Source organism: Grammomys surdaster, unplaced genomic scaffold (assembly GCF_004785775.1).
Source record: "Grammomys surdaster isolate TR1022 unplaced genomic scaffold, NIH_TR_1.0 184, whole genome shotgun sequence".
In the NCBI taxonomy this organism is placed as follows: Eukaryota; Metazoa; Chordata; class Mammalia; order Rodentia; family Muridae; genus Grammomys; species Grammomys surdaster.
The window spans coordinates 5,815,163-5,831,331 of NW_021604629.1; the positions used below are offsets into that span (position 1 = coordinate 5,815,163).

At 45.6% G+C, this 16,169-nt stretch overlaps 1 protein-coding gene across 1 annotated transcript in view; it reads left to right on the plus strand.

The window, feature by feature from the left end:
- Window positions 1–16,169, plus strand: part of Tead1 (TEA domain transcription factor 1) — a 223,663-nt gene that overhangs the window by 68,328 nt on the left and 139,166 nt on the right. The window contains exon 2 of the mRNA XM_028768020.1: window positions 9,678–9,933. Coding sequence (XP_028623853.1) covers window positions 9,777–9,933 — 157 coding nt within the window. The 5' untranslated portion in view covers window positions 9,678–9,776. The remainder of the gene's footprint in view (window positions 1–9,677; window positions 9,934–16,169) is intronic.

Sequence of the window (16,169 nt, forward strand, 5' to 3'; positions counted from 1 at the left end):
CCTTCCCTTCCCTTCCCTTCCCTTCCCTTCCCTTTCTCTGAGGCTTGGTTCTACATAAGCCAGCCTTGAATTCTTGGGTTCAAGTGACCAGGTATTTACTATTTCTGGCCACATTTTCTCTTTAATATTGTTATTTTTAACTGTATTTACTTTTGTGTACATGAAAGCAAGTGCACAGTGAGATCTGAGGACATTGGATCCTTGGACCTGGAGTTGGGAACTGAACTCAGGTCTTCTGCAAGAGCAGTATATACTCTTAAACAAGGAGCCATCTCTTCAGCCCCACTCATAATTATTTCAGGTCTGTCTGTCGTCTGTCTGTCTGTCTGTCTGTCTGTCTGTCTGTCGTGTATATGTACACAGGTGTGCATGACACTGAGCAGTATGTAAGTCATAGGACAACTTGAGGGAGTGGGTTTCCTCGGACCTTAGTGTTGAGCCCTGGAATTGAATTTAGGTTAACTGGAAATTGGGCTTGTTTGCAAGCACCTTTACCTACTGGTCCAACTTGCCAGCCTCATTTTATCCTTTTATAATAATAATTTGATATGTTAAGGTAATCGTATGGGCCTTCTTCTGACTATTATTTTGCTTTTGAAATTCAGATTTAAAGTCTCTTTTAGATTGAGTATCTTATGAGGTAGTAGTCATTTATTTTGGTCATGTGGATACTGATTACCCTTATTAATTTATTGACAAAGTTGTCCTTTATCAAAGGCAACACAATGCTCCCTTCTCCCACACCAAGTGGAAATAAATGTGTAGGGTTGTGTCTGGACCCTTGAGGCACTGCTCTGTTTTGTATACCTTGGTGACATGGACTTACTGTGTAACCCAAGCTGGTCTCAGACTTGCTTTGTGTCCCAGACTGACCTCTTACACAGGATCCTCTGGCCTCAGCCTCCTGGATGGCTGTGCCATGGTGCCTGACGTGGGAGTTTTAATATAGGCCATTGTAAGCCATTCAAATTGCAGGGGTGCAGATTTGTTGCACCAGGTAAGTAAGTCTTACCCACTGCCTTACCTAGCTCCAATTTTTAATTAGTGTCCTAATGGCCACTGCCCTAGGTCCTAGTTATTGCACAATATCAGATTCTGTGCCCTAGGTGTTTAGGGGTCATGTTTGGGACTCAAAACCAACACTTGAGCAGACTCCCCGACAGTTATGCATGAATTAAGTTAACTGTCAGGGTGTCTGCTCCCATCCTTTAGAAATGGATCCTCAAGGAGGTGATGGTCTGATTTTTGACCTTGTTTGTTGGGAAGGAGAAGGAAGAGCGTGAGGTGACAGATTGTTTCTTGATTACCTTAGCTTGTTGGCAGGTTTGTATTTTTCTTTGGGTGTGTTGGAGCCTCGATGTTTTCTATCTAATTTAAGTGCTAGGAGCAGGGCTTGGGCTCCTTAATTCAATAGCTCAAAATGCCACCTTGATTCAGGATTTCCTTGTTGTCCAACTTATGACCCAATGAGAGATGAGCCGTGGATTTCCTCCCGCTCTCTGTTCCCCATAGCATGTGCATCAGAACCATCAGTATTGAAGGAGGAGCAGAGAGAAAGGCAAGGATGGTTCCCTTACATATAGTGGGAGTGATAGTTCTGATGCAGACAGTGGGTCTTCCATATCACTCGGGGGAAGGGGGGGGGATCTGGACAGGTCAGCTGCTGGTCTCTGGTGTGAGTCCAGAGCCAACATATTAAGTTGGCTGGCAGCAAGCAGTGACATTGGGTGAGTCTCTTTTGTAATCAGGTGACTCCTGAGGCATTTTCCTGTAGACCCAGGGAGCTAGTGCCTGTCCCTCAGTATGGTGTTCACATACAGGCATCACTTCAGGTGTGTGCTTGAAAGTAGACTCTTTGGAAATGCTGGTTCCATCCGGGGTTTAGTCAAACACATTGTACATATTTATTTTGTAGTCTTAAAGTATGAACTGTTGGGTTACAGAGATGTATCGTCAGCTATGAGAGCACTAGCTGCTCTTCCAGAGGACCTAAGTTCCAGTTCCTACATGCTGGCTTTTAACTGTTGATAACTTCACTTTTAGGGGATCTGACACTCTCTTCTGGCCTCTCTGGTCACTGAGCATGCATTTAGTGCACAGACAGACAGACAAACACTAGTACTCATACAATAAAAATAAAACTTAAAAGAAATAAAAATAGGAATTGTTTACTTTCAGATCTTAAAAAAGCAAAACAATGTGTGAGTATCTCTGTGTGACAGTGTGCATGTGTGAGTACAGGTACCTTGGAGTCTAAAAGAAAGTGTAGGATTTCCCAGAGCTGGAGTTGCAGGTGGTTGTGAGCTGCCTGCCATGAGTGTTGAGAACTGAAGTCTGGTTCTCTGCAAGAGTACCACGTGCTCTTAAGAGGCGAGCCATCTCTCCAGTCCAGCTAAGTGCTAAGATATCCTGAGAGTGAACCAGACTTTCTGAGCAAGTGGGATTATGGTTATATATAGGTTACTGCCTGAGAAGTGTTAATCTTACTGGTGTTTTATTTTTAGCATGAATTATGGTTGACTTGTCTACCTGAACAGCATTTGTTTGTTAGACCTGTTAGGATTCAGGGGATACTCTAGGGGTTTTGTCTGTTAACCTCTGGGGATGGTTACTAGTTTTTCTTTTGAGACATTGATGGCTACTGGTGGAGAACTCTTACTGTAGTCATCTCTTGGAGCTGGAAAGAAGATCTGTGTCTGTGTTGAAGTCTTTCTCAAGGAGAGATGTCTACTGGGCGTATTCATTACGCTTCTCTTGCTGTGACAAGATAGCTGGCAAAAACAGCTTATGGAAGGGTTTCTTATGGCTCACATTTCAAGGGGTTAGCCCATCATGGCCAGGAAGGCACCCTGTCAGGAATTTGAAGCAGCTGCTCACACCAGGTCAGCAGCCAGGAAACAGAGAGTAACAAATACACGTTGAGCTTTCTCCTTTTTACTCAGTCCAGGACCGCAGCACATGGATTGTGCCGTCCATGGTTAGTGTGAATATTCCCATCTCACGAAGTTAACCCAACCTGGATGACCTGTCACAGACAGGCTGTCTCTCCTTGGTGAGTCTAGACCCTGTCAAGTTGACAATCAGCATTAACTCTCATGTTAGAGGTTCTAGATTGAGCGTCTTTATGTCAGGTTTTTGCATTGGAGAGGCAGGGTGGGATAGACTGCCTGATACTGGGTAGATAGATGGCTCCATTTTTTTTTCTTTTGAGGAATTAACAAAGAAGGAGGAATTGTGGTCACCTTAGATGGAGGTGGAGGAAAGGACAAGATCGCTGTTCTTAGTAGTTTATGAGTAGAGAAGGTAGTTAGTTCCTTCAGCGACCAATAACAATGAAGTAAGAGCTGTATCATATAAAGTCATATAAGTCAAAGATTTTCTTGAGCTGCCACATGGGCACATACTCAGGACTGGAGGGGCTGGGAAATGGAGTATCTCAGGATGGTAATGTCAAACCCTCCAGTCGCATAGCTGGAAACGGTGGACTAGTAAAGAGATATTGGCATGAAGGTGGAATTCTGTGGACAGGAAGGCAAATTTTGAAAGGAGTAATTATGATTAGCCTTTCCTAATTGGAGCTCATGACACTAAACAGGACTCACTGGTTGCTTCTGGCTGTGTGGCAGACATTGCTTCAGAGACATTGCTTCATTCTAGAGATTTCTGCCATCTCTGACAATTATGCATAGTCTTTAGTTCCACCCCTCTGGCTGCTGAGCCTCACGTGATTAGGCCACTTGTTAGCAAGGTTTGTGAGTGTCTGAAATGATAGGAAAATAATTACATGCCCCACTTTACATATGCAAAAGCAATTAACCGTCATTAGTGTCCAGAATTCCTCCCCACTGCCCAGGGAGGTGAGTCAGTGAGTGTCCTCGCTATTCATTAAGAATTAATTAGACTGCATGGTGATGTCAGCTGTGGACAGAGCTGGGACTTCAGCACTGCCTTCCTCCCGCCTACTGAGGATGGCCAGTCAGTCTGCTATGCCTATGGATTCACTCCATCTGGAAAAGAGACTCAGATTCTGGGAAACTCTTGACTTAGGACAACTTCCCTCTCTGGACCTTCTAAGTGGGGCTAATGCCCAAGGTCTGAGCAGTGATGAAGGGCCCGCAGACACACAATCTTTGTCATTGTTATTCTCCTGGAATCCCTGGGAAGCTGTAGAATTTTATTTAGATATGCTGCCTGAGATTACATTGGAAGGGAAGTTCCTTGCTGCCTTGGGCGTTATGGTTTTTGGGAGTTTTTGTTTTTGTTTTTTTGGTTTTTTTTTTGAGTATAGCTTTGTCTGACATAAAACACCTGGGCCTTTGTGAAGGTCACTGTGACCTTCAAGCTGTCCAATCTGTGGTCAAGCTGAGTACTATAAATACCTGTCTGTGTGGTTCCCTTTTCACCCTGGTCCCTCAGTGGCTCCTGCTTCTGGCACCTCTTGAGCTAGTATAGATCTTTGCTTCTCAGCTCTTCACGCACCCCCATCCCCATCCCTCGGCCTTACCAGGTCCTCCCTTTTGGAAGTTCTTTCTAGGACTTCTTGGGCCACTTGGTCTTCACATCACTTTGCTCTCTCCTGCTTTCCCTACAGCTCTGTCTTCTAGTTCTCTCTCCTCTCTGGCAGTCCAAAGATGAGGGAGCTGCAGAGTGTTAGAAGCGCCTCTAAATAAGGTTTATGATGAAAGTGGCTTTCCTCGTAGGATCAAGACCCTATTTGTCTCTTGTATATAGCTACTAGTTGTCAGTAATAATGGCTGCTAGATAGGAAGTGGGATTGTGCACACTCTTGCTATGTGCTTTCTTTGACATGTGTCTAATATGGGGACCATCCTACCCACCTCTCCCTCCCCCCATTTTCTTGTGGTATTGTGGATGACCCCAGGACCTCAAACATGTTTGCTATTCAAGCATTCCACCACCAAACTCCATCTCAGTGGTTTCTTTTCTTTTTTCTCTTTTTCTTTTTTTTTTTTCTTTTTTCTTTTTTCAGTTTTTCGTGACAGGGTTTCTCTGTGTAGTCCTGGCTGTCCTGGCACTCACTCTGTAGACCAGGCTGGCCTCAAACTCAGAAATCCGCCTGCCTCTGCCTCCCAAGTGCTGGGAGTGGTTTCTTTAAGTACTTTCTATTCAGTGAAAATTTAGTTAGTATGAGTTTGGGGGATGAGCTATCATGCTATCAAAGCATGCTCAGGTCATCTGGGTGATGTCCAGTCCTCTATTAGCTGCTTCTGTATCAGCATTGTGTCATCACCAGGGTGAAGAAGATGTTAGATTCCTTCCTTCAAGTACCCTGGGGTGCAGTTAACGGGCATATTAACACAGTTCTGTTATAGGTACTGTCTGGGAATACAAGATGATGGTAGAAGGATGAATTGGCCTCCTTCATGGTTAACAGTGGACAGACACTGAGGCTCATGGGATGCCATCCTGGGTTCTTAGGCAGACATCCATCTAAGTCCAACTCTTAGACTGGCTCCTTTCCTGTTTTCATAGACAGTTAAGACATTGACTAAAACATGGTTTATGGATTTTCTTGACCCTTGTGCTCAGTGACTTATTAACCTTAAGGCTGCTTTTAATGAAGGGGTAAGATGTTTACATGGTGAGGGCCTCATGGGAACTTGTGAAGGAAACAGCACCTTCTCTTGTCACATGTCACCCCGTGAAGAGTGGAGCTGGTGTCAGAAGTGCCTGCATTTGCTCTCCCCTCCCTTCTGTCCCAGGGCTCTTGGAATAGGCTGTGTGTGTCAAGTGCACTCTTGTGACTCTTCTTGATGTGTTGGTGGGTCCTGGGAAAGGAATGTCTGTGATGGAGGGCGGCTGTCTAGCTAATTAGCAGGCTACTTAGGTTATTCATAACAGCTGTGTTTTAAGTAGCTCAGACTAGGAGATTTCAGGAGATGAGGGGCCTCCTGGATGGTGGTGTTCATGAGACTGAGGTCCTCTGCACTACACATGTTTTTGTTGGTTTCAACAGTCTTTCCTTGGAGACAATGAACCACCTTGCCCAGAAGAATATGAAAACTGTAGTTTGTGAGAAAGGTTGATCTTAGGTGGATATTAGGAAACCAGTTGTCAACAATATGAAATTTCTCTTTGGTCTTCTGAAGACGTATTTTAAGATTCGAATGCTTTGTGAATTGATTTCCTGATTAAGTGAGCTTTAAGGGAAGGCACTTCTATTCCTCCACTGCCAAGTTTGTTTTTTTTTTTTTTTTTTTTTTTGTAGGTATTTTGGCCTCATGGCATGCTGTTGTCTGGAGAGGACTGACTGGAAAATGAATGTGTGAGGACACATGGCTTGTCAGATGACCGAATTCTTCCTCTTATCTCACTTAATCTCACGGCAGTCTTGCTGCAGTTGCCTTTCCCCATTGGTTTTCTGCTTTAGGATAGAATCTAGTATCTCCGTTGCATAAGTGAAATCTTGAGCTTCAAAAACATGAATTCAGTATGAGCCATGTGGCTTGTGAGTGTGTCAAGTTTGGATTCTGGATCCAGTTTGAGTGTGTCACAAATACACACACACACACACACACACACAGAGAGAGAGAGAGAGAGAGAGAGAGAGAGAGAGAGAGAGAGAGAGAGAGATTGTGATTGCAGAGGGAGGAGAGAGTTCTTTATTCTGAATTGAGGGAAACTGGACTTTGACATTCAAAAGATGTGTGGGAGAGAAAGACATCAGCTCTGCAGATAGTCTGTGAAATCCATTATATTCTGTGATGGTGGCAGTTGAGACCAGGTCTCACTTTGTAGCCCAGGTTGGCCTTCATTTCAGGATCCTCCCAGCCCCACCTCCAGAGTACTGAGTTGACAGGTGTGTGCCTGACTTGATTAGATCTTAATGTTGGTAATAAGCAGGTGCTTTTTTTGTATGTATTCAAATCAAGGTAGATTGAGCAGTCACCAGTTCTACATATGTAGGATGCTCGTAAAATGTGACTGATACTCTCAGAGTCACTAGAGTGACAAGGACAGTTTCTAGGATGAGGTGGCTTTGGAGCCTAAGAATGGAATGCCAGGATAGTTATTTTGGTATCTAGTATGGGGAGTTTTCTCAGCCAACCCCCACCAGCCTTGTGATCGGAAACTCTGCCCATACAGAGGCTCATCTTACAGTTGGGTTGTAAAACCAAGGGCCTGAGTAGCTCTAGATTTTGTATCTAGTGTTTTCTGTTTCATGTCCAGAGGCGGTAACTCCATCCCCCTGAGCTCTAGTAGACCCAATTGCAAAGTTCTTCCCTTTGCTGAATCAGAATGTGGAAGTGTTTAGAGCTGTGTTGTGCGCCCTGGGTGGAGAGATCAATTAATGTGTGTGATGCCTAGCCTTAGAAGCAGCTTCAATGTTGTCAGAAAGACATTGCTGCTAGTCTTTTGAATGAGGTCATTCTTGGTGGACAGTTTGTCTAGTGAACAGGCTTTCCTTACCAGGAATCTTCTTAGCATCACAGAGTTGAGTTGACCTCTCCTTTGGGATTACAAATACATTGGTGAAGGGTAAGCAGACTTTCATTGGTGAAGGTCTGTAAGGATCCCAAGGCCTGGTCAGGCCACGGGAAATGGGTCTTGAGGGAAGCTGACCCTAAAGGATAGACAGACTCTCAGGGGTGAATAGGTTAAAGTCAGTGGAGAAAATGGCTTTTGACCTAATTGGTTGAACAGTTTCAGCACACCAGTGTGATGATGGGAGGTGCTGAGGAACCAGTGAGTGTCCTCCCACTGGTGACATTCCAGCATAGCCTGTGTGACCAGCTGGGGAGATGGTCTTAAGGCTTTGGGTTGGGGTTGTTGGCATGTTTTCTTCTGGAGACTTTATTTTTGGTTACATAAGAACCTTCTTCCCAGGCCTGTGAGGGCCCAGGCCCCTCAGCCCTCACTGTGCTGAGTTTCATCTCTTGGCTATACTGGTTGAGCACCCACATGTCTTATGTATATCTTTAAATACAGCTTCCTTGGGTGAATTCATTCCACTGTGATCTGTCCTGGCTTGGCCTGTGCTTTACATGTTGTGTGCATTGTTTTGTTTGTTGGGGGAGAGGCTAGCCACTATTAAAGCGTTCCCTCCTGTTCTTGTAATTTCTCCAGTAAGCAATCACTATGGTGGTTACAACTTAGCTCAAATTGTATAGAACTCTCAGATCTCAACCCAAAATGTAATCACTTGAAAATTCAAAAGGCCCACGAGGCAAGCACTCATAGTTCATTTAGAGGCCAGTCACAAAACCCTTTCTTGTTTCATAATTTATACCTTGACACTGGCATATTTTGAAGTCCTGTGTAAGCATATGTGTGTTGGTAAGGGGCTGTCAGTATCTTGCTGATGTGTTCTCTGAATGATGGCTTGGTGGTAACAGTTGAAATTAAACATGCTAATTTTTTTTTAATGCAAATGCTGCCAAATTGAAGAAAGTCAAGGTGAGGAGCCCAAAGCCACCCATCAGTTAGAACACGGATTTCCCAGTATTCCCGAGTTTATGTCTCTGGGGTTTGTTGAAACTAGATTGGGAGAATAGGTAAGAGGATGCAGTTGGTAGAGGCAAGGGAAGAAACTCGCGTTTCTGCTCAGCTGACAGTGCCCTGGAACGAGGACATGCTTCTCTTTGTTTTCTTGTGTTGAAATACTGCAGGGATGTAAGCGAGCAGCAATGATCACATGAGACCCTCCCTGCTCAGCACACTGTGGTTCAGTTCTCATTCACCAGGAGCAGTTCTCCTTCCTTCTTTTGGGGAGTCCTTTGAATTAATGATCTGATGTGGTTTTCACAAAGCAATATTGATATGTTAGTGTGCAGCCAGCAGGGAGTACTGGATTTGATCATTTTCAGGTTGGTGTCAAGCCTGTGTGACATTTGTTTAGAAAGCTTATCCCCTTGTGACTATAGGGGGGTCATGTATAATTGAAGGGGAATGCATCTACATCTTGGAGAAAGATTTCTTGTGGCTCTTTTATCTTCATTGCCCTAAAACTTAAGGAAAGATTGCTCCACAGGTTCCATGTAATCAGGAATTCAGAGTATGTTACAGGGTCATGGGATGGGACATTCTCACAAGAATGGAAGGTGTAGGAGGGGACAGGACTGGTCTGTTTCATGCATGGTTAGCATTTAGGACCCAGTGACCTGACTCCACAGGGTACCATCCTCAAAGATTGGTGCCTGGGTCTAGGTCAGCTGTCGTTGCACCTCAGTAGGACAAGGTCTGCAGTACTAAGTGCCCTCATTTCTTCTGTCTCTTGCATCTCGATGGCCTTTATTGAGATGGCTTGGCATTTCACTTAAGTTGTCAATTTTCAGAGTGGATTCTTATAAACTTGTTATGCTGTGGGGACTTGGCTGTCTTTGAGCACGGGTCCGTTTGTAAGGTGTGAGCACTTAGTAACAGGTTTTCACATGAGTCTTGCAGATGGGTAGCTCTGAGTGAGTGCCATCATGGCTGAGAATTTTCTCTCATCCAGGAAGATTACCCAGCTTCAGTCAGCCGTTAATGTTTTTGTAGGGTACTTAACATGACATACAGCGAACAGAAATCATCTGGGATCTTGGAATTCCATATTCTCCCCCAGGAATTATTGCCCACATGATACAATCGATCACCTGAGAACCTACTGTGCAGCTTGTAGGAGCATTATGTTGATGGCACTCCCAGCCTCACACGATTTTATGATTTCTCTTTAGGTTTGTTTTCTTGAAAAGGCTCCAGGCTTCGGCTTGGAAAATCCAACCGCCAAAATTGAGCCCAGCAGCTGGAGCGGCAGCGAGAGCCCTGCCGAAAACATGGAAAGGATGAGCGACTCGGCAGATAAGCCGATTGACAACGACGCGGAGGGGGTCTGGAGTCCTGATATTGAGCAGAGTTTCCAGGAGGCCCTGGCTATCTATCCGCCATGTGGGAGGAGGAAAATCATCTTATCAGACGAAGGCAAAATGTATGGTAAGTGGCATGGAACATTCCTTTCAGGGCCTCCAACCTGCCGCAGTGGGAGGGGATGTTTTCTGAAGCCAGCTCAGATGCTCTTTGTAGAGTGACATTTGCCTATCCCAGGGACCAGGGCTCTACTATAGAGGAGGATCCTGGGATACCATCCCTTGGGGTTTTTTTCTCTTCATGATTCACAGGCCTTCTGGCAGATGATCTCAAGGTTCAGGTGCCACAGTGGCCTAGATGCAGGAGGGAACAAGTTCTTCAGCATATTCCCTTTATCTCAAGGGAGCATTGTCATTCAGCTCCCATAGCTGGCGTTAGGAATTGGACCAAGTCTCATGAGTCCTTCCTACCCTTGCAGGAAGAGCCTGTGATGCAGATTTGTGTTTGAAATTTATTCTTTTTATTGACTGGGGATGTGGCTTAGGCTGTTCTTAGCAGCACAAACCTCTAGGTTTAATCCACAACACTTGGAAAACTAGAGATGGCAGTATTCTCACTATAATCCCAGCACTCAGGAAGTGGAGGTAGGTTGACCAGAAGTTCAAGGTCTTCCTCCACTACATAGAGAATTTTGGCCAGTCTGGACTGCATGAGACCCTGTCTCAACATTATGTCCCTCTAAAAATATTGGAATCCCCCACTACAGGAACAACTCTGTACTGGTCAGATAAAACAGGCTTAATTGGCCCATTTCCATTCTTGCTTCCAACTTGTAGTTGAATGGCTAGTTGAGATGTTATTGTGTGTCCTGTCCTGTCCCATCTATCTTTCCCCAAATCCCCAAATGCATGTCCCAAGCTACCAGCTTCCCCTTCCTTGATGACTGTCCTCTGAATAGGTTCTGAGGTGAGGAAGGCAAGCCCAGCTTTCCAAATGACTCTGGATGCCAACAGCGTATGTCCGCCCCCTAGGTAGTATGAAGCTTACCTCTATAGTGTTGGAGCATTCTTTCTTCCTTTCCAGAATGCTCCCAGCTGCAGACCTGTGGTTTTTTGGCTATCTACCTTTAGGGAAGCAGATGGCAGGTGGTTGCTTGTACATAGAGCTTGTCTAATTGAGTTGACAGAGTTTGTGTTGTCACCAAGTCTAAAGAGATGCAGCCAGCATAAATTCTAGGAACTGGCTCATCTACTACCCGAGGCTCTTAACTCAACATAAGAGTGATTTATTTCTCAGTAATTCCCACTATTTCTGTAATAGGGTGTTGTACCTTTAACCCCGCGTGTCTCTGTCAGGAGCCCAAGGAGGCTCTGCTCAGACCAGCAAAGGCTTCTGAGGGGAGAGCAGATGGTAGCACAGCTGCCACCAGCTGTGCCCCGCCTGCCCTCCCCCTTCACCACGGATGATGTAATGGAAACAAAGACACTTTTGCTTTCTGTGGCACTGAGCCTCTCTCAGCCTGTCATGCACCCGGGAGTGAGAACCCAAACTTGTGGCATTTGTTTTATGCTCTTGTGAGTTCTGCTGTAGCCAGAGAATCCTCTTTTTATCTCGGGTAGTGAAGTCAGGTGGAAACTGCTCAGCTCCTGTGGGTAGACAGTTTGCAGGCCTCAGGTGTCCTGCAATCTTTTTTCCCTGGCTTCTCCTTCCTCAGCTTTCCCCTGAAGATGATTTTGTTATGTGTGGTGAAGCGTAGCTTTGGTATGTTGCATCCTGAAGCTTCCACTTGTTTGCTCAGAAATAGTTTTAATCTAAATTAATGGTGTAAGACAGATTTGGTAGTGTACACCTACAATCCCAACACTTAGGAGGCTAAGGAAGGCAGGAGGAAACTGGGAATTAAAGCTGTCTTGTGAGACTGCTTTTTCTCTCCATTGAGATTTTTCTTTGTGAATAGTTACCCACTTTGCCTATAACTCAGTTGTAAACCTTTTATGTGAAAATGATGTTTAAGATCTCTTGCTGAGAACTGAATCCAGGAAAGCTTCAGATTGGCGTTTCTATCAACAATTAACCTGATCACATTCGTGCTTGGTGTTAGTGTAGTTTTGGGTTCCTGGGAAAGATGGTCAAATAAATGAAAACCACAGGTCCTTGGGGACTTGCCATATTGGATATTGTGGTTTGGGGGTGTGAAATTCAGCAGGGTGATTGGATATTGGTAAGTTTGGTGTTGGCTATGGGACATGTCTCTAGGAGCAGGGTAACTCAGTCCCCAGTACTTCCCAATTGTATCTGTTTTTGAGTATGGGTGTCTTTTTCCTTAAGTCAACACTATCCGATTGCTGTCTGTGTTGGTGGCCAGCCAGATTTAAAATGAGGCAACCGGTTTTTTGAGCGTGCAGCCTCAGGAATCACAATTCACTAGAGAGGAAGAGTCTAGTATGGTTGTAGGTTTTCACAGGGCAAGAGAGTACACAACCTGTAGGGTTTTGTTCCCTGATCAGGAAGAGATGGCTTTTCTACACTGGCCTTGCAAGATCTCCATCTCTCCAGGGAGGAAGCACTCCTCTCGACTCCCTGTCTTTGTGGCATATGATAGAATGCCTCATGCTATCCTGGAGGGAAATGTGGTAATTCCTGGGCTAGTGGAGTTGGAGACGGCCTCCCTTTAGGGGATCTGCTTTAACCTTGTCAGGGACTTTTGAGATCAGAGAAAGTTGACTCTCCTCAGTGCTACCTCAGCCAGTTGGGGACAGAGTCATGTGAGCCAGTGTAAGGCCAGGGTCACCCTTTGTGATAAAGCTTTTGCTATCACACACAGGAATCCGAACATAGGGGGACCAGGAGTCAGCAGTCCCCGAGAGCATCCTTTTTCTCTAAGGCCTTTGAAAATGAATGCACTGTGAAGTCAGTCAAAGTCCTATCCAAGTGAAACACCCGCCCTGTGTTCCTTGAGGATTTCATTCTTCCATATCTGAACATTTACGGAGTTCTCTGGGTTGTTACTAGTCCTGAAACACTGGAAGAGGCAAGGTCCAGTGATTTATTTTGGTAATGAGATTTCCATCATGGTTGGCAGGAGAGTAAACGGAGAGTTCTTTATGATAAGCTTTCATCCCTTAGAAAAGAAATGGCTTAATTTTCTGTTACCTTGGACGATGGGCAGCTGAAGCTGTGTAGCTGCCCACCTGCCTCTATGTGCCTGGACATCTGTGCTCCCTGATGGACAGCTCTTGCTTTCGGTTGCTGCCTCTGGCTTTGCTCTGTAAGTCGCACAGGCCTTCACCTTTCCTCTTTCATTTCTTAGCCCATTTTTGCATAGCTGTGTGTTTCCTTTCCTGGGGAGACATAGAGAGGGAGGATGGGATGGGAGGGAAGTGTTCAGTGAACATGCTTCTTTGAAATTGGATTTCAGAAGAGTACACCACAGTTGAAAACAAGATACCCCCCAAAACCAACCAACCAACAAAACCCCCAAACTGTGATCCCTGGGAATACCCGCATCTGCTCCCTCTGTAACTGAAGACACAGTCTGGCAGTGTGGTCCAATGTCCTTGGAATCCTTCAAGGATTGGGACAGAAACCAGTTTGCAGTGATTGTCTGCCCTAGAGGCAGACAGGTGCAGCACTTTAGCAGTTTAGACTGTGTAATTAATACGAATCCTGGCCCAGCACTTTTAGGTCTCAGGCTTCAGGCAAGTTGCCTTAGTTCTCTGGTGTTTCAAAGCTACAAAGGAGGGTGCTAAATAGACCCAACTTCAGAGGATTGTCACAAAAATTAACTGAAGCCATTATGATGTGGGGTCGCCCACTGTGCTTGAACAGCATCTGTGTACAGTTGAGTGCTAAATAAGTGTTTGTGAACTGAAAACAAAGCAGAAGTTTCTGCCTTAGTTGACTGAAGACTCTGTATGTTATTTGCAGCTGACATTCCTGAGAGCTCTCTGAGGTGCTGTGGTGAAGGGGTTGGGTGAGAGGGACAGCATAGTCTAAGGATAAGGTGGCTGGAAGGTTAAGGTCCAGGTCTGACTAGCTCCAGAGCCTGGGCCACCCCTACTGTGCTTTGTGTCCTTCCCTGGTAGAGGCCATTACACATCAACCCAGCCAATTGCTGTTGAGCACCAGCTGTATGCCAGCCTCATGCTTGAGGTTGCCAGGATGAGGGCTGGGAACCAGACAGACACAGTCATGTCCCTGCCCTCATGAAGCTGTCACAAGTTCACTTGCCGGCAACTGACCTGAGGTCAGGGCTGGGTGCCAGAGATTTCTGGGAAGTCTGAGGACGCTTTGAAGATGGTCACCTTCCACTTAGCCTTTTGAAGCCTGTTCTTGGCTACCAAAGTCCAAGACACCTGGCCTGCTGCTGGCAGGAAGAGAACACAGCAGGGAGGGTCCAGATCACAAGGCTGGCCTTGGTGCTGGCCAGGAAGATGTCTGGAAGGTTCTAGTATCTGAGGTCGCTGCAGGCTGACTGGGCACAGCCATTGGTAGGCAATGGCTTTCTCCTGTGAGCAGATACCTGTAAGCTCCTTCTTGAAACTAGCTGGGTGGGAAGCGGGAGATTCCTACCTCCAGTTGTATGTTTGGATTTTTTTCCTGTGATGCTGGGGATTGAATCCAGGATCTCATGCATTCATGACAAGGATTCTGTCAAATGGTGTGTGTGTGTGTGTCGGGGAATTGTTTCTTGCTGGGATGCTAGACCTACTTACTGGTCAGTCCTAAACAGCAAGCTAGTTCTGGAGGACGGAGAAGATGTATGCGTGCCTCTACCCCACTGCTGACCTATGCCTTGCCTGTTATGCACAGGCTATGGAATTGCCTGCTTGCTGGCCTGATTTTCAAGGGGCTTGCTTAGTGAGTCAGGCATCACCAGGAGAGGGCACACAGGTGAGCACAGCTGTGTGTCAGGCAATCAGCTTGGCGCAGGAGGATGCCATTAGTCCCCAAGTGCTGTCCAGCCCTGAGAACCATTTAAGGAGAAACAGAACTATCTATGCTTCCACATGAAAACTGCTCTCATGGTTCATTTTTGGGATGAGGAGGGTGGTTGAGTCTGTGGAGCTCCCAGAGTCCCTTGTATATAAATGACTCCAGTGAACTATAGTTACTAGTCCTTAGGAAAGTGTCTTTCAGGGCCTGGATTGAACAAACTCTTGCTAGCTCTTCATCTAGGCATCCTATGGCATCTTTAACTTTCTTTTTGATCTGTTGTTTCAAGTTGATCGGTTAGACTATACAACACAGAGCTTTATCCTGGAACAAGCTGGACACCGGGACTCTGTTTCCTGCAGGCTTTGTTGTAGGGTCAGACACACTGAAGTATCTTCAGTGTTTGGTGCTTGTGCTCTGAGAACTCCTTCCATGGGAAGAAGTGCTGGGAAAGGGGAAGAGAAGAGAAATGCATTCACTTATTTTGTTGCATAGATGAGGCCAGAGGAACCTCTCCTCTCCCCCCCCCCCCCCCCCAGCCAGTGTTGGCAATTCTACTTGAAGTATTAGAAAGGAATTCTGATTCAAATAGGGACCCAAGGAGAGCCAGGGTGAGTTCTATCTAGACTCCTCGCTGCAGATGAGATGAGTAATAGGGGATTTTGACCCAGCTTGGTTCCTGTGAGAATAGCCAGTGTCCTCAAATGGGAATTTCACATGGGCAATAATGTGGAGGGGTGGGAGCAGGCATGCAGAATTTACTCCCAAGGTGTGTGGCTTAGGATTGGGTCATGAGGGAGGAAAGGGGAAAAAAATGCTAAGTCATTCTCAACTTCTACCCCTCAATGCTTTGCTGTGACAGTGGACAACTGAGATTCAGAAGCTGCAGATGTAGAAGTCACTGAGGACTGCAGTGCGCTCTGACCATGAGTGGGGCGACATAGGGGGAGTAAGGGAGACAGATGACCTGTTCGAATTGCCTTAGAATGGTGTTGTCTTGTTTAGTCCTCCTAACACCCAATGATAAACTCCAAGAATCTCCATTTTGCAGCTGAGGAAGCTTGAGGTCCTAGCAAGGTCAAGTTATTTTTTTCCCAAGGTCACACAGCAAAGCAGCTGTGAAGTAGATGTTTCCAACCAGGATTGTCAATTACAACTAAGTGTGCAGTGGAAGTATATTTTGTTCTGGAGATACATGGGTTAGTGGGGAGGGAAGGAGGGAGAGAATGATTGGGAATTTCCGTACATATATTTGAGAGTAGGTGAGTGAGCAAGTGAGAATGAGAGACAGGCAATTACCTGCTCTAACTTTGAATTTTGGGAAAAGAACCACTTGATAGTTTTCTTTGGATTATAGACCTCTTCTGGCCAGAGATGGTGAAGGCATAGTTGCAGGGCTATAGCAGATGACTTCACACAAGTTAGCC